Below are 18,320 nucleotides of genomic sequence, written 5' to 3'. Positions count from 1 at the left end.
CGGACTATAGAGTACAGGCTCAGTAGTTGTGGCGCACGGGCTTAGTTGCTCCGCGGCATGTGGGATCTTCCTGGACCAGGGCTCGAACCCTTGTCCCTTGCATTGTCAAGCAGATTCTTAACCACTGAGCCACCAGGAAGCTCCTCTGCTGCTTTTTAATGTACAATCTGGCCAATTTTTGAAGATGTTTCCTGGGCTCGAGTTAAGCCCTTTGTAGGGTGCGAAGTACCTCATTCTCTTCCGTCATCATATCTGCTCTAATTCCTGACATTTATTTCCACTTTCTTTCCATGGTGCCTTACTTGTTATTGTACTGCTCTGCATTCTCCTCCTTGAAGCTATTCTCCGTCTTTCCTCTCTTCCACTAACTTCTGCTTTGCTTTTCATAGAGCGTGACCTCTGGGCCCATTTCAGGCAGATCTCAGGCTCTGTACTAAATCAGTTAACGGAGGTTAGAATCCCAGCTTTCTCCAGGGATGCTGGCTTTCCTATGTGTATCTGGGGCTCCCTTCATGGGCAAGTTGACCACCAAACTGAATATTAGATTTATGAAAGCTGAGAGAATGATTGAGTACAGTGTCAGATATTGTGTCAGGAACCTTGTTGAAACTTATTTTGATTAATCATCATGACAGCGCTTGGATAGGAAGTATCTCCTTTTTATTTATGTATTTATGTATGTATTTAGTGGCCGCACTACATGGCTTGTGGGATGGCCTGTTGGGGCTGGAATCCGTGCCCCCTGCATTGGAAGCGCAGAGTCTTAACCACTGGACCACCAGGGAAGTCCCGGAAGTATCTCCTTTTGATAAAGGAGGAAACCAAGGCTCAGAGCTAAGCTCTGTGAGCTGGGCTGTGTTGAGCCTGTCAGAAAAACATCACGACACTGGAAGGGTGTGTGTGAGTGTGCATGCACGCACATACGTGTGAAAGTACTATTTCATTAAACACTTCTTTTGCTGGTTTTAACTGACAATTTATATTTAGTATGATCTAGCTATATTTTTGAGCTTTTGGCAAAAGTGCTTTACTTAAGAACAATTAGATGGAATGTGCAAATCTTCTGTTTTCATAACATTTGTTTTCTATTACCAAGCAGAAAGTTAACTGCACGACTGGCTTTTTCAATAACAGACCCCAGGTGCCCTGCATGGAGCCGAGATCTGATCACAGGTCCCTGCCCCAAACTCTGTCCTCTCCCTAAAACCACGGGTTTCTGCTACTCTAATATCCTCAAAATGGATCGAAGGGTCTTAAGCTACTGATACCTGTTCCTGATGGTTTTTTCTTGGGGGGGGGGGCGGGTTGAGAATGAGGTAGGGATTGAAGTAGAGAAAGGAAGGGGGAGGGGAGAAACCAGGGACAGTCGGCACCTTCCTCTAGAGCAGACTCTTTCCCTTCACCGCACGCGCCACTCACGTCCTCTGAGCTGTGTAGTTACCCAACCACATGCATCCATGCATTCAGTTCAGTATATCGTTTAAAGAATTAATTGAAAACGTTTAGATTTTACGTGAGCAAATGCATGATAAGTTTATTCTGGGAAAGAAGCTAAAACATCTCTGAACTTACTTGCCTCTCTGAAAATCTTCCAGCAGAATATTATTATTTTATGAGTGAATTAAATGTACAAAATATAAAACTACATTTTTATGCTAATTACATATAAATAGCAATGAAATTTATAAACTGAGAGAATTGTCTGAGTAGTAAAACATTTTTGTTAAGACTACTAAATTAAATATTTAAACATATTTTTACTTAATACAAAATAATAAATGTTCACTATTATGGATTTCAGTTTATGCCAAAAATATTTTCAAACATTTAAAACTAGCAAATGCTACAATGTTTTCATACTAAATGTTTAAAATTTCAAGGCGTAATAAATTAATCTGTTTCTTAATATAAACTATTGCACAATATTCTGGAATTAAATACTTTTTGTAACAGAAAAATTATTCCTACAAAGATTACAGGACCAAATAGTGAAAAAGCTTTTGGGTGAGTTATTTCCGGTTAAGAGTCTAAACCGTAGATTTCAACAGAAGTAGTGCCAGTAGAGGCTCACACGCGGGTGGTGACGTCGGCCGAGGGTGGGAAGGAAGTGGCCTGTTCCGAGACCCTAGGACTTCCCAGGCCAGCGAGGCGCAGTGGCGCAAAGCCCATGCGCCTGGCGTCCCAGAGGGATGCAAGAAACAAAACCCAACACTGGCACCATCTACGCAGCAGCGACGTCAAATCTGTTATAAGATGGATCATTTCGTGAGAATCTATGTTAACAAACTGTAACAGGAGCCTTGTAACTATAGCTGTTACATAGGTCCTAGCTGCACATCACAGCGGGGTTTATCTGCGCTCCGCGGGCGCTGAGGCAGTTGGAGGTGCTACTGGACCTGCAGTGCAAAATAGAGATAAGACTTTAAGGGCAAAGAGACAAAAGATGGCGCGTTTTATAAATTAAAAAACTGAACCTATTAATTTTAACTAAAAGAAAACATGTACCTCTGCACCTATTTATAAGGATTGTTACTGAAGTCTACACAAAAGTCTAGTGCACGGTCCTACCCGCAGCCACAAATCGCACGTTGGAAACATCAGCCTCCAAGTTGCAGGCGGCTGGTGATCGCTGAGTCAAGCCTGCAAGTGCCGGGTAGGTTCTGCTGACACAGGAGGGCGGAGCTAAACGCGCAGTGGGGCGCGGCCTGGGCAGGGGGGCGGCTCAGCTCCACCGGGCTGTTGCGGCCCCAGGGGATGCTGCCCGGCCCCCACCGTGCACCCCGACACCGCACCCTGCGCACCCGCGTTAACGGTGCCACTCATCTAAAAGGCCAGCTAGCTATCTGGCGTGTCAGAAACACCTCGAGCGGCTGCAAAAATTGCAGTGAAAAATGACAATCCTGCGACAGGTGGAGGGAAAAGACACTAAAGAAGCCTTGATGAGGTCCGGACACTTGCAGCGGCCGGCTCGGGTCGGAAAAGGCAAGCTCCGGTGGGCGATTGCTGTTCATCACGTTAAAATCCAGGATGGACAGAGGAGGAGGAACGGGAGACAGAGGGCAGCGAGTGGCCGAGGTCAGCCCCAGCGCGCCGCGGCCGGATCTGAAGTTCTGGGGAGGGCGGGGCGGCACCCGGGCAGTGACACCTCGGCGACCCAGAACATGCGCAGAGGCAGGTCTGCTCAGCCAGACGGTGATTCTTCCAGGTTACAGGGGCTTTACCAAGCCTACTTAGTCTTCCACTGATTTTGAGCTGTTAAAAATTTCCTCTGAGATTCAGAGGGTCTTGCTGCTAATTTAAACACGTGGAGTATATAGCACTGCAGTGATTTATTTCCCAGTAGAAAGTGTATCACCTTAATGTCCAACGACAGTTCCTAGACCAGATCAGATATTTTGGTGGTGGTGAGGTAAATTCTATCTACTTAAGACCATGCAGAAAAACAATACTAAAAACCCTCAGAGACCCTGTGCAGGTGGGTCTCTGTGCCTGGGGCATCTGTATTTATTTATTTATATTTTTTAACATCTTTATTAGAGTATAATTGCTTTACAATGTTGTGTTAGTTTCTGCTGTATAACAAAGTGAATCAGCTATACATATACATATATCCCCATATCCCCTCCCTCTTGCGTCTCCCTCCCTCCCACCCTTCCTATCCCACCCCTCTAGGTGGTCACAAAGCACCAAGCTGATCTCCCTGTGCTATGCGGCTGCTTCCCGCTAGCTATCTATTTTACGTTTGGTAGTGTATATAGGGGCACCTGTATTTAAATTAGAGGCCTCTCCTGGCCTTTCACTTCTTTACCATTATTTAAACCCACATTTCTCACGTAGTGTCTAATAAAATGTATGCCTCTGAAGTAAACTGAAATATGCTTTATCTTGTGTGATATGCATAAAAGAATAATTCTGTTGTAATAATGTAAGTGGTCCTTCTTTTGCTGTCCCCAAACTGTGTTTCTAGAAGTCTGACTTTTTTTTTCTTTTCTTTTCTTTTTTTTTTTGGCCCCCCTGCGCAGCATGCCGATCTTAGCTCCCTGACCAGGGATGAAACTTGTGCCCCCTGCAATGGAAGCGCGGAGTCTTAACCACTGGACCGCCAGGGAAGTCCTAGAACTCTGACTTTTTAAAGACATAGATATCACCAGCTTTTGTAGTTAGAACACGGGTGGTTTGGAGAGGGACCTCACAGGCTTCTGAGATGCATCATCTCCAGATTGAAGAACTATGTCCACCAATTGTTTCTGTGTCTGAGACACTTTTTATACTTGGTTGCAGGTCAGTTTCTCTATAAATACTCACTTGGAGGAGAAGACTCTGTAATAAAGGACAAGTGCATTAGTTGTTCAATTTAATAAAAGAGGCTAATTTTAAAAGAATTACTCTCAATAATTCCTTAAAAATCAGTAAAAGTTTGTATGACTTAAAATGGCATCATGATGACAATGGAGAGAGGGTATCATTAAGACACTGGCCAGGCCAGTGTGGTGCCCACTGGCCTGGAAGACGGGCAGAGCTCATGTTTACAAAACATCACATAAAACACTTGAGATGCTTGAAGAGACACAACACAGCTCCTTCCTCCTTAATCAGAGAAATGGAGCCTCGGAGTGAAAATAAGTTTCCTAAAGGCAAATGGTCAATAAGTTCTAGAGCTACAGAAACTAAATATCATACTCGATAGACCTTAAGATGGACATGGCCCAAAATAAGACTAATTGTCCCTGTGACAGTGACTGTTGAAAATCAAACTAATAAACTTTTTGAACAGCTAATTTCACGGAAATGTCTCAGCTATTCAAAGTTTAATGACAAAGTTTAAGAAATGCTGATAATGGAACAAATTCAAGCTTGAACTGTGAGTTCTTTTCAGGAACTGGGGCTTTATCTGAAGCTGCCTCAGAGAGGACCAAGCATTGCAGGGATCAGAATCTTTTGGACCCAGGAGACTAAAACTGATATCATGTGTGTGGCACAACACATAAAGCATCAGAATTTTTGACAACTAGAAGAAAATGTAAAGCCACAGAAATAATGACTTTTGCTATTCATCTGAATAAAGAGGAAAGAAGCACAATATATATTATCCTCATGTGTAACTGTAACCTCAATAACTCTGCAGGTTTTTTATGCGGTTTTTAGATCACTCATTATGATATAGGTAATGAGACAAGGGGTCTCAGGGGCCGTGCACTTCACCTGGGCCTTCCTTGGCGCCTTCCAGAGCCTCCGGGTCTGGGGGCGGCTCGGCGTCCCACGGAGACTGGGACAGAGACGAAGCAGAGGCCTTGGATGTCTGCAGGGTCCTCTTGTCTCGGTCTGCTTGCTGCTGTAACCACTCAGCGTTATATCCATTGCTAATAAGTTTGGAAACGTTTGTGGGTGAACTGTTTTTTTGACCAGGCCTCAAAAAGAAAAAATTAAGTACTTAAGTACAAAGGTGATTAAGAAAAAATTAAGTACTTAAGTACAAAGGGTAATCCAGAAGCGTTCTCAGCGAACATACTGATGGTAAATTAGATGCGTTACTGTCCCTGAAGACACAACAGAGATGCTTCTCCCTCTCTCCCTCTATCTCTCTTTCTCAATCTCTCTCCACTTTTAAGCATAAGGAAGTAACCTCCAAGCATCCTTGTACACAGTGAGCGCACACTTAGTTCAGTTTCCAAAACCTTTCTTCAGAACAGCCAAAGAGAAGAAGAATTCCAGCATTTCCCAGGGATGCCTTCTTCTGAAAGAACTGCCCCTTCCCTGGGGAGGGGTGAGTGACTCAGACTCTACCACTTTCAAACAAATTGTTACTTTCTTAATTAGTTCTTCCCTGTTCATGTTAAAGATTATCTGCTGCTTCTTTACACACTTCTGTCTTCTGTCATTTACATCGTTGCAGACCTTATCATAACCTCCATTAGGAGAGGCGGGGAGATCAGATGTAAAACAGGTGACGCATATCACCTGTGCCCTCCGACCTTTGGGTTTCTTACTTGTAAATCACTCTGTTGTCAAGAGTCTTCCTAATGGCTCTGGCGGGCTCTCTCTCTCTCTCTATATATATATAGATAGATAGATAGATAGATAGATATAGATATATAGATATAGATAGATAGGTAGATATAGAAATATAGATGGATATAGATAGAAAGACATAGAGGTATACAGATATAGATAGATAGATAGATAGATGATGGATGATAGATAGATATAATTTTTTTGCCCTCCCAGTCTGAGTGTGGTGCTTTCATGGCATTTGTCACACAATGTAACTGATTGATTGCTCCTCCCCCAGCCTCACTAGAGGAGAAGCAATTGTAAGAAGTAGTCAGACAATTAACGGCATTAATTCTAGCACTACAGTGAGATTCTGGGGACGGGAAGAGAAACAGAAGGCCTCGGGGACCCCCGCTCCAGCTGGGCGAGTAATGAAGTGTCAGGGCGCCTGACAGATGTTCCAGCTGAATGCAGAGCCAAGGACTCACCAGGCGCAGACCCCAGGGTCCAGGCCTTGGGGACAGAGAATGTCAGGACTGAGTAGCACACACATGTGGCCCCAAGTTTATAGGGTGAGCTTGGGTGACACAGGCTGACAGAGGAGAGAGCTCAGCTCAGCGCTCAGGGCGGGGGAGGATGGGTCCACAGGGGCCCAGGGGGCACCCAGAGGGAAGGGAAAATGGAAGAGGAGGCCAGTAGACAGGGCCAGGCCATGGGAAGCTGTGCCATTGAAGTCACATCACCACAACCTGCTGCTGGGAAGCGAATACTGTTAGGCCGGCATCAGCATCGTGTATTGGAGCCATGGTTGTCACTGTTGTCACTTGGACCAAAGACCAAACCCAAACCGAATCCAGACCACGCTGGCGCAGCCTGTGCACTTACATGGGGGGAAAGGATAGTTTGCTTCCTGCAGGGTCTTTGGGGCCAAGCGGGGTCCCGGCTTTGCTCGGATACTTGGACTTGATGGCTGGTAGCCTCACCTGTACAGAGAGACACACGATACCCTGACTTAGAAGGGTTTGCTCCCTGCACTTTCTCAGCCCCTGCATGGCTCTGTCAATGGTTTGGCGGCAGTACAGCATCCAGCCTTTTATAGGGCATGGGCACCGTGACCCTGGTTAGCATCCGAAGCCTCTGTTTATTGCTGGGAAGTGTCACCAGGAGCAGCCCGTTCACTGAACATGCCAACCCCCCAGAGCCAGGCTCAGGGCTGGGACAGGGTGTCTTGAGGACAGACAGCCGGCCCGCTGCACGCAGCTGACACTGCACAGTGCTCAACTCTGCGAGCCCCGGAATAAACTTCCAGGGTTTCTCTTCCAAGCAGACACTGCGAAGCGGGCTGGGGTCAGGCGAGGAACCTGCCAGCCAGCGAGGCCGCTCCCCTGTCGTGCGGGGGGAGGGCGGCCAACCTTGCTCATCGTCAGGACCCACTGCCGGTTTTAACATGAACGTCACCAGTTCACCCACAGATCCCCACGTCCCAGGAGCCACGCCAGCCCCATGAACCGAGACACCGCCACCAGAAAGCCACTGACCCGAGATGGCCTTCACAGGGTGCCTTTGAAACAGAAATGCCTTGAAAGTGTGTGCCCTGCAGTCGGTGCTCCTTCAAGGTCAAATAGAAATACCCAGGGTTTGCACAGAAGAAAAGCAGCGTCTCCTCTTCCCTTCTTGTCCGTACAGAGTATTCCGGGGAATTTTAACTTAAACCCTTAAACAGAACGGGCTTGTTCAGAAACTGGATAATGTCCTTTCTATCTGGGCAGATGAGAAGTGACAGCCAACTTTCCCAGAGATGAGTGTCAGCTGGTTAAAACACACTCAGTAAAAGGCAATCTTACCTCAAGGATCGCATTCATAAGGAGAAGAAGGAAGCTAATTTCCCGTGGCCTCTGGCCTTTTAGCAGATCGAACTTAAGATGCAGATCCCGGGGCCACGGGACACACCCTGCCGACAAGCACATCGCGGGGCGTGCTCCGGGCGGCAAGCAAAACCATGCCATCTAGTGGGGCTCCAGTCACCTTTTTTTTCTCCTTTACCAGTTCCTCTGCCTCTCTTTGCCAAACCGTCTTCATGTCAAAGTCGAAGGGCCCCCTTCTGGACTCGTAGTTGCCACTGGCGTGATCGCGGTTAGACTCTTCATAAAACATGTAATCCGGTATGGACGCAGCGGGGACCCTGCAGAAACGGACGGAAGGGCCCCGGCCCGCGGCTTAGGGCCACCTCCTGACCTCCCCTCTCTGCCTCCCTCCTTCCCCCTCCCCCCGCCCCAGCACCTAGCTCTGACCTTCTCCAGTCCCCGCCCACCCACACCCCCCTCACTTTCTGGGCTCCTGGTTCTGCTAGGATAAAGTCCAGGCCCTTAGAAGAGGGGGAGGGGAAGGGGGAGGGGGAGAGGGAGGGGAGGGGGAGGGGGAGAGGGAGGGGAGGGGAGGGGGAGAGGGAGGGGAGGGGAGGGGAGGGGGAGGGGGAGGAGGGGGGAGGGGAGGGGAGGGGAGGGAGGGGAGGGGAGGGGAGAGGGAAGGGCCCTCCGGGATGCAGCGGCGGGGAGAAGCTGGGCAACCAGCCGACCCCCAGCAAGGACGGGACGGAAGAGGGCGCCCAGCCTCCCGGAGACAGTGGGCTGCAGGGAGGCGGCGGGCGGAGAGGCCGGGCGCGGAGGTCAGAGGCTGGGGACGCAGGCCTGGGCGGGGCCGCAACGCGGGGGTCAGGATACTCACTGCCTCCGGTCGGCCGTCGGCGGCTGGCTGTGGTGGACGTACCAGTCTGGCAAGGAGTAGGCCACGGGGGAGCCCTTACTGGTCCCGGGGGCAAAGTGCTTCAACAGATCTCGAGGCCAAAAAGACACGGCTGTGAGCGGCCTGCGCATTACCAGCAGGCAGGTCGCAGCGACGAGGGGACCGGCTCTCCTCCTGGACTCCACTGGGCCGGGGACAGCACGCCGGGGTGTCCGCGGTGTCCTCACCCGCCAGTGCTCGTGCTGCCTGGTCCCCAGAGGACATCCCTCCTGTACCCCTGCCCCGCCGCAGGCCACCTCCTCCCTGTCTCTGGGGGGGAGGGGGAGGGGTCCTTGCCCCAGGGCGGTATCTGCGGGGACAGAACTCCTCGGGCCCCCCAGGGGGCTGCGCCCTGGCTCCTCTCTCTGGCCAGGACAGTCTGCTCTCCACCCCCCACGCGGCAGTTCTGGGGTGAGCCGCCCCCTCCAGGTTTCCGGTGGGAAGCGGGGCACCGGCCCCTCTAAATCCTGGGGGCAGGGGGAGTGTTAACCGGTGCCCCGCTTGGAGCCAGGCTGAGAGGGTCAGAGACGCGCTCAGGCTCTAGCTCCCGCCGACCCCCCGACTTGCTGCCAGGTCTTCGTCCCCCTCCCCCGGCTTGAGGGCTTTTCCCAGGCAGGGGTCAGTCAGGCGGGGAAGCAGGAGCGACTAGTCTTGCCTGCTAAGCGGGCGCGACGGCCAGCATCGACTGTTCGACTGTTCTTACTATTAGAAAGACATGTATAACTTTTTTCTTTTTTGAACTTTCCATTTTTAAATATTTCAGACTTAGACAAAAGGTCCAAAAAATGGTATGAATTCCCCTAAACCCTTCACCCAGATTCCTCAAATGCTGCGTTTCGTTTCCCATTTGCTTTATTGCTCTTTCTCTCTCTCTCTCTCCCCCCCCCCCCACCCATTAGTATTGTCACTGTCATTGCTGTTTGGGGGACCGTTTGGGAGGCTTCCAGAGACAGTTATGACATAATCACAGTGTAGTGATCAAAATCAGGAAATTAGTGTGATGCAATCCTTTTATCCAGTTTACAGATCTTGTTCAGATTCTGCCAGCAGTCCCACTAATGTCCTAACTGGTGGCTGGGGAGTGGGGAGGTGGTGGACCTTCTGTGCTTTACACGCAGTGAATCACATGGTCTGTTCCGGGCTTTTGACCATTAAAGCCAGGTGCTGCCCTCTGCCATGTCGCCCACTCTCCCCGTGACAATCTCCACAGCAGGAACAGGTGTCAGAAAGAGAGAAAGGTCAGCGTTTCTCAGGCTCGTTCACCACAAAGGCCAGCCAGAAGGTGTGCTAGATAGCTGTGACTCCTAACTTGACCAGCAACTTTAATTAGCACAGCTGAACAGGCCTTTCTCAGTTACATCATGGGTAAAAGTGTGGTGTTCATAAACATCACCATGGACACTCATCCCTGGCCTCCATTACCAAGAAGATATTAATACACAGGATGAGGGATGATGAGACAGAGCAACAGGAACAAAGATGCTTCACAGGCGACTGGGGAAGGGGTGGCCCTGAGCTGGGCGACTGCAGTGCAGAGACAGAGACTGCAGCTAGACAGGGAGTCACCACAGGGGTGTCACTCAGAAGGAAAATCCCAGTTCGGTGAACTCACAGCCTAGTAGGTCTTTCCCATAAACGGCAGCACGCCCCTGAAGAGTCTGCACCCTGAACTGTATCCATTGACCTGGACTTCCTACGGCCTTGGGCAAAGCTCATACACTTCACATATTTTTACAGGGAGGACACAATGACCAGACGACCGTGTCACTCCCGCCACAAAGCACAAGCCTGCAGTGCTTACCGGGCTGGCCACCTTGCTTCGCCAGCTTCACGTACTCTGAGTCCGTTTCCTTCACCAAGCACCTTCGTGCCCCGGGCGTGTGCCCACTGGGGGCTGCCCTCAGGTCACTGAGGCCTGGGATCTGGGACGCTGGCGGGGCATCCACGGCTTTCTCAGACTGCTTCACAGGAAGGTGGTAATACCAATCTAGGGAAGAGGAGGCCAAGGGTCAGGTCATTACTTACGGAATCCAGGCTGGTTTGGTCCACTGCTCAGAAGATAACTACACCAGGGAGGGCGTCACACCCTCGCAGGACACCAGAAGAGGACATCAACATGGGGCATCAGCACAGGTGAAACTGCCCTCTTGTAAATGCCTGTCACCCGAGGCATAACCCTGCCAGTCGTGTAGTTAACAGTCCCTAAAGGCCACGAGCAGCAGCCACGGCGCCCAGCAGATGACAAGCACCTTCTAGAAGGCCTGCTGGCCCCTCTGCTGCTGGCTGCCCCTCTGTCCCAAAGCAGTGAGAGCAGAGCCCTTCCCTGGGGTTTTTAGCCTCCCAGTGAGGTATCCAAATCCCCTACATGTGCAGCTCTCTCTCTCTTCTCCTTCAATCCTCCATAAATTGGGACTAGACTGCATTTCCGGGAGTACACATTCCTGAAAGATCCCAAAGCACTTAAAACGTGGGCAAGCCTCTGGACTATGTGACCAAATGTTAGCCAAGATTTGATCAACTTAGAACTTTAAAAACACTGAGATATCTTGATAAAAACTCTTACCAAAGTGGGCACAGAGGGACCATATCTCAACATAATAAAAGCTATTTATGACAAACCCACAGCCAGCATGATACTCAATGGTAAAAAGCTGAAAGCCTTCCCACTAAACTCTGGAACAAGACAAGGATGCCCACTCTCACCACTTCTATTCAACATAGTATTAGAAGTCCTAGCCACAGCAATCAGACAAGAAAAAGAAATAAAAAGTTTTCAAATTGGTAGGGAAGAGGTAAAATTGTCATTATATGCAGATGAAATGATACTATATATAGAAAACCCTAAAGACACCACACAAAAACTACTAGAACTGATAAATGAATTCAACCAGGTAGCAGGATACAAGATTACAGAAATCTGTTGCATTTCTTTACAGTAACAATGAAATATCAGAAAGGGAAAGTAAAAAAAAAAAAAAATCCCTTTTAAAATCACATCAAAAAGACAAAAAAAAAAAAAAAACTTAGGAATAAACCTGACCAAGGAGGCAAAAGACTTATATGCTGAGAACTATAAAACATTGATAAAGAAAACTGAAGATGATTCAAAGAAATGGAAAGATATCCCATGCTCTTGGGTTGGAAAAATTAATACAGTAAGTTCCCTACATATGAACCTTTAAGTTGCACACTTTCAAAGATGTGAACATGCATCTGGTTCCAGCAAGGAACCAGAACCTGTGCCATCAACATCAGGCATGAGTGAAATTGCAGCTTGCCCTCCAACTCCTATTGCTCATGATCCTTCAGCTCTACCATCTCCCACCTCCTCTCCATCCTCCAGTCAGTAATTCTTCTTGCCTGTTAACTGGATGCCAGCCCCTGGATGCCAGCTGTTGTACTGTACTTTTCAAGGTACTGTACTGTATGATTAAAAATATTTTCTTTACTTTTTGTTTGTTTTTTATGTATTATTTGTGTTAAAAGTATTATAAACCTATTACAATACAGTACTGTATAGCCGATTGTGTTATTTGGGTACATAGGCGAACTTTGTTGGACTTATGAACAAATTGGACTCTCAGAACGGAACTTGTTTGTATGTAGGGGACTTACTGTATTGTTAAAATGGCCATACTACCCAAAGCAATCTACAGCTTTAACATGATGCCTATCAAATTACCCATGACATTTTTCACAGAACTAGAACAAATAATCCTAAAATTTATATAGGACCACAAAAGACCCAGAATTGCCAAAGCAATCCTGAGGAAAAAGAAAAAGCTGGAGACATAACTGTTCCAGACTTCAGACGAAACTACAAAGCTACAGTAATCAAAACAGTGTGGTATTGGCACAAAACCAGACCTACAGATCAGTGGAACAGAATAAAGAGCCCAGAAATAAACCCACACACCTAGGGTCAATTAATCTGTGACAAAGGAGGCAAGAATATACAATGAGGAAAAGACAGTCTCTTTAGCAAGTGGTGTTGGGAAAGTTGGACAGCCACATGTAAATCAATGAAGTTAGAACACTCTCTCTCTCACACACAAAAATAAACTCAAAATGGCTTAAAGACTTAAATATAAGACATGATGCCATAAAACTCCTAGAAGAGAACATAGGCAAAACATTCTCTGACATAAATCGTAGCAACATTTTCTTACGTCAGTCTCCCAGGGCAGTAGAAATAAAAGCGAAAATAAACAAGCAGGACCTAATCAAACTTATAAGCTTTTGAATAGAAAAGGAAATCTAAGCAAAACGAAAAGACAACCTATGGACTGGGAGAAAATATTTGCAAACTATGTGATGGACAAGGGCTTAATGTCCAAAATATACAAACAGCTCATACAACTCAATAACAAAAATCTAAACAATCCAATCAAAACATGGGCAGAAAACCTAAATAAACATTTAGAAGACACACAGGTGGCCAACAGGCAAATGAAAAGATGCTCAACATCACTAATTATTAGAGAAATGCAAATCAAAACTACAATGAGTTATCACCTCACAACAGTCAGAATAGCCATCATCAAAAAGTCTACAAATAATAAATGCTGGGGACTGCCCTCGTGGTGCAGTGGTTAAGAATCCACCTGTCAGTGCAGAGGACACGGGTTCGAGCCCTGGTCCAGGAAGATCCCACAACTAAGCCAATGTGCCACAACTATTGAGCCTGTGTTCTAGAGCCCACAAGCCACAACCACTGAGCCCTCGTGCCACAACTACTGAAGCCGCGCTCTGCAACAAGAGAAGCCACTGCAATGAGAAGCCCACACACCACAACGAAGAGTAGCCTCTGCTCACCAAAACTAGAGAAAGCCCACGCACAGCAACAAAGACCCAATGCAGCCAAAAATTAATTAATTAATTAATTTAAAAAATAATAAATGCTGGAGAGGGTGTGGAGAAAAGGGAACCCATCTACACTGTTGGTGGGAATGTATATTGGTGTAGCCACTATGGAGAACACTATGGAGTTTCCTTAAAAGAATTAAAATAGAGCTACCATATGATCCTGCAATCCCACTCTTGGGCATGTATCCGGAAAAGATGAAAACTCTAATTCAAAAAGATACAGGCACCCCTATGTTCATAAGCAGCACTATTTACAATAGCCAGGACATGGAAGCAACCTAAATGTCCATCAACAGATGAATGGATAAAGAAGATGTGGCACATATATACAATGGAATATTACTCAGCCATAAAAAGAATGAAATAATGCCATCTGCAGCAACATGGATGGACCTAGAGATTATCATACGAAGTGAAGTAAGTCAGAGTCAGACAGAGAAAGACAAATACCACATATATCACTTATATGTGGAATCTAAAAAAAAGATACAAATGAGCTTATTTACAAAACAGAAATAGACTCACAAACATAGAAAACAAACTTATGGTTACCAAAGAGGAAAGGTGGGTGGGAGGGATAAATTAGGCGGTTGAGATTCACATATATACATTACTATATATAAAATAGATAATCTATCATGACCTACTGTATAGCACAGGGAACTCTACTAAATATTTACCTATAATGGAAAAGAATATGAAAAAGAATAGATATATATTTATAAGTGAATCACTTTGCTGTACACCAGAAACTAACACAATATTGTGGATCAACTATACTCCAATTGGAAAAACAAACAAACACTGAACCAGAAGTAAGAGCCTAACTGAACAGGTTTGCTAATTTGACAGGAGCAGAAAGATGCAGGACTGCGTGCCACCATCAGGGAGGCTTCACTGGCAAACAATGTTATCTGAACCCCACCGCTTTCCTTTTGCTTGAGGCCAAAGCGGGACGAGTCGCCAGACAGGAAAGGAGAGCAGCACTCAGGAGGGTGGCTGAACGGGGCGGGGCAGGGGGGGCGGGGCTTTGTCCCGGGCATCCTCATGCTGTGGGAAGCGTCTGGGGCCGCAGATTGGCAGGGGTGGGCTGCGCGTGGCTTCCATGGAAACATCAAGTCTGGTCCCACAAGGGTGAAGCGCGGTGAGTGTAGATAAAGCTGTGGGATTTCTAGGGGAGAGGGTCCCGTGAAGAGGAGGGTGGGAGGACAAACGGGGGTGGTGAATGAAGGCAAGCTTGCTCCCTGCCCTCCGTCCCCATCGATCTGAATCCCCCGCCCCACCCAGCGTGGCCACGGGGGGGGGGGGGGTGGCGGTGTGTGTGTGAGCTGAACTGGCCTTGTCAGAGCCCTGAGGCCCCCTCAGTGGGCACCCAAGTCACAGCCCTGCAGGCTGCTTTGTGACCACCTGTGAGGGTCCCTGCCAGGAGCGAGAGGTGTGGGCAGAAGCCCAGGGACCTGTAGTGATCAGGCCCACTTATGGCTCCACAGAGAGAAGACCCTGGGACACTCGGGCTCTTGGTGTGCTGGTGACTCTTTGTGTCAGAAACTGATTAACCGCATGTCCAAATATAAGAACAAATATCCCAGCTGATTGAAAACTTTGGACACAAAATCCAGGAGTGTGAGATAAGAAAGATGCCACTATCATAGCACAAGCAACTCTTGCATTTACGAGCTTACTGGAACCAGCTGTCAAAAATGCATGGCGTTCAGGGAATTCCCTGGCAGTCCAGTGGTTAGGACTCTGAACTCTCATTGACGAGGGCCCAGGTTCAATCCCTGGTCGGGGAACTAAAATCCCACAAGCTGTGCGTCGTTGCCAAAAAGAAAAAAAAAAAAAAGAAAGCATGGCATTCAGGGTCTAACATAGGACTGGCTCCTGGCAGGTGTGAAGGTAATTTTATGTGTCGCCTTAGCTAGGCCACAGTTCCCAGATGTTTAGTCCGGCACGTTACTGTGAAGGTGCTTTTTAGAGGAGATTAACAGTCAAATCAATAGACTCTGACTAAAGCAGGTAAGTCTCCCTAACGTCGGTGGGCCTGATGCCATCAGTTCAATGATTTAGGAGAAAAGACTGAGGTCTCCTGAAGAGGAAGGAATTCAGCCCTCAGACAGCCTTTGGACTCAGGACTGCAGCATCAGCCCTTCCCTGGGTCTCCGGCCTGCAGATTTTGGACCCGCCTGCTATACAACTGTGTGAGTCAATTCCTTAAAATAAATGAATCTCCCAGTCAATCTCCCTCCCTCTCTCTCTCTCTCTCTCTCTCTCTCTCTCCACACACACACACACACACACACACACACACACACACACACACACACACATCGCTGGGCTACGGAGAACCCCGACTGGTACAGTAGGAGCACAGGAAGGCGGCGCTGAATAGACCCTTTACACAAGCACACATGGATCCCAGGAACAAGAAGTCACCGTCCTCTGAAGCTAAAAGTTAGCCACCCAGTCTGTACTTGGAACTAAAGCTACTTCACTGCATAACAATGAACGTTCATGGGAAATCTTTCATATATCTAAAGAACAGTAATTAGATGAACAGTATAGGGGAAACACTATAGTTTTGAAAATGAGAAACCACCCCCTGGGAAAGCTTTAAAGAAGTGTGCCCAAGCTCACAGAGAAGAAATTTAAGAGCTAGGAAGATGGGTAGGACCATCTTATCTGATTGTATTCAGCTCAAATATTTTCCTTTTGAGGGAAGGCATTCGGTTCCAGCTTTATTTTTCCTCTCTGTGTTTTGATTACTAATTAATCCACAGAGAACAGAGTGGCTTCTACTTCTCATTACTGGGAGTTTTGGGCGGGCACTGAGCTCTAACCTAGCTTGCTGTTTATCACTGCGTGCCCTGCTCAGAGAGCCAGCACACGAGTCACTGTGAACCAACTGTCACCACACACACACACACACACACACACACACACACACACACACACACACACACACACACACAGGGTTAAAGGAACGAGAACTGTCTTGTCCTCAAACATTATCAGTACTTGTACAGCGCCAGATCACTTAACTACCATGTAGATTCCTTTACGGGCTCCCTTGCCCCCTCGCGTGCTTGCTTCATCCATAAGGAGCCAGGCTCAGAGAGACCGCAAAGGGACTCAGCCCCGCAGCTCTCTGGTGTCTGAGGGCACATCCCACGGGGCTCTGGAGCCCTGCCTTTGGGCCGCCGCAGCCTTGGAGAACAGGGCAGCCTCCTGAAACTCTGAGCCTCGGCTTCCTCACCTATAAACCAGGGCTAAGGGCCCCTCGGCAGGTTGTTCTGAAGTTCAGTGTTAGTGTGACAGTGTTTAGCAGAGCACCTGGCGAGTGTCGCCGTCTTCTGCGCTGCTCACACGGAGAGGCCACACACTAAGGCACTGAGACGTCAGACCCAGGCTGAGAGCCCACCGTGGAGACGGACACCCAGGCCTCCTGTCCCCTGCCCCATTCCCAGCACAGCCACGGACCCACCCATAGTGGCCACAGCAGAGCTCCAGGCAAGAAGCATGTTGAGACTGTGAAGAAGACCACACTTGGTCCCTCTGCCCGCAGCCCCCCTGCCAGCCCTCACCCTGCCTTTCCCAGCCGAGCTCTGGGGCTCTCTTCTCCTCCCTCCTTCTCCAGCCCTTCTCCAGATGGGGCAGCATAAAAATCAAGGCAAAATCAGACTCCAGCACCCAGGTGTTCCTCCTTCCCTTCTGCCAGTTTCACAGTGAGAAGCCCAGTGCCGTGGGAGCCTCCACCAGAGGCTTGTTTCCTGTGTCCCACTGCTTAAAGCAGGAGACATAGTTACCCTGGTTGGGGTCTAAATTAGGAGCAAGAGATAGGTGATCAATGAAATACATGGGGATGCAGCTGAAAATGAAAGTGCCCAAGCCAACATACAGGGAGACCCCTGTGAGACTTACACAGGGTTGCTGTTACAGAGAAATTTTCAGAGAAGCTATTGCTCCAAAAACTGAGGCGCTCCAACAGCAGTGGGTAGCCTGGCTTTCTTTTGTTGAATATAGGGAAAAAAACAAACAAGCAAACTAACAAACCTAGTTTTCCCCCCCCATGCTACGCTTTAAGCCTTGCTTCCACACTGGGGCATAGGGGCAGTGCGCAGCTTTCTCTGAGGGTACCCCGTGTTGTCCTGTCCCCTCCCGGCAGCCCCCGCTGGTGTGAGCCAGTCCAGCCGAGCCAGTCCAACCGCAGAGCAAACGCGGGTTTCCTCTCCTCGGGTCACTCACCGCAGGGAGCATAGCGGCTTGCGGCGCCGTGCAGCTCCTTGCTCGTGTTCCTCATGCCGGGAGACACGCTGGACCGGCTGTTCTCTGTTCTCGGGTGAACCAGGAACCGACGCGGGGGTTGAGCTGCAGAGGCCGGGTCCCCGTTCCTGCTCTGTCTGTCCTCCTCCACCTGACAGGTATGCAGGCGTCTCACTATTCGGGACATGCGGTCAAGTCCAGGCAGGGTATACATCAGGGGCACATCCACACGGGTATACAGCAGGGACACGTCCAGGCAGGGTATACAGCAGGGGCACACACACGCCGAGTAGACAGCAGGTCCCGAGGTACCCCGCCCCCGGCCCGGATGACGGGTGGCCCCCTCCCTGCCCGGACCCCACTGGCCGTCTGACCCCGCTCACCTACCGGCCTAGGGTCTGGGTGATTGCCAACTGCAGCGT

At 48.6% G+C, this 18,320-nt stretch overlaps 1 protein-coding gene across 1 annotated transcript; it reads right to left on the bottom strand.

Annotated features, from left to right (window-relative positions):
• Window positions 1–1,899: 1,899 nt before the first annotated feature.
• On the bottom strand, window positions 1,900–17,976 carry LOC307191174 (uncharacterized protein C7orf57 homolog). The gene is made up of 8 exons (XM_079931001.1): window positions 17,881–17,976; window positions 10,574–10,759; window positions 8,716–8,824; window positions 8,017–8,173; window positions 6,877–6,974; window positions 5,203–5,408; window positions 4,306–4,320; window positions 1,900–2,396 (listed from the first exon to the last, which is right to left on the bottom strand). The coding sequence occupies exons 1-8, from the start codon at window positions 17,933–17,935 to the stop codon at window positions 2,350–2,352; spliced, it is 873 nt and encodes a 290-aa protein (XP_079787127.1). The 5' UTR covers window positions 17,936–17,976; the 3' UTR covers window positions 1,900–2,349.
• Window positions 17,977–18,320: the final 344 nt, after the last annotated feature.

Source organism: Stenella coeruleoalba (genome assembly GCF_951394435.1).
Source record: "Stenella coeruleoalba genome assembly, chromosome: 9".
In the NCBI taxonomy this organism is placed as follows: Eukaryota; Metazoa; Chordata; class Mammalia; order Artiodactyla; family Delphinidae; genus Stenella; species Stenella coeruleoalba.
The sequence above is the reverse complement of the archived record's forward strand: the minus strand, read 5'-3'. Positions and strand labels throughout refer to the sequence as shown.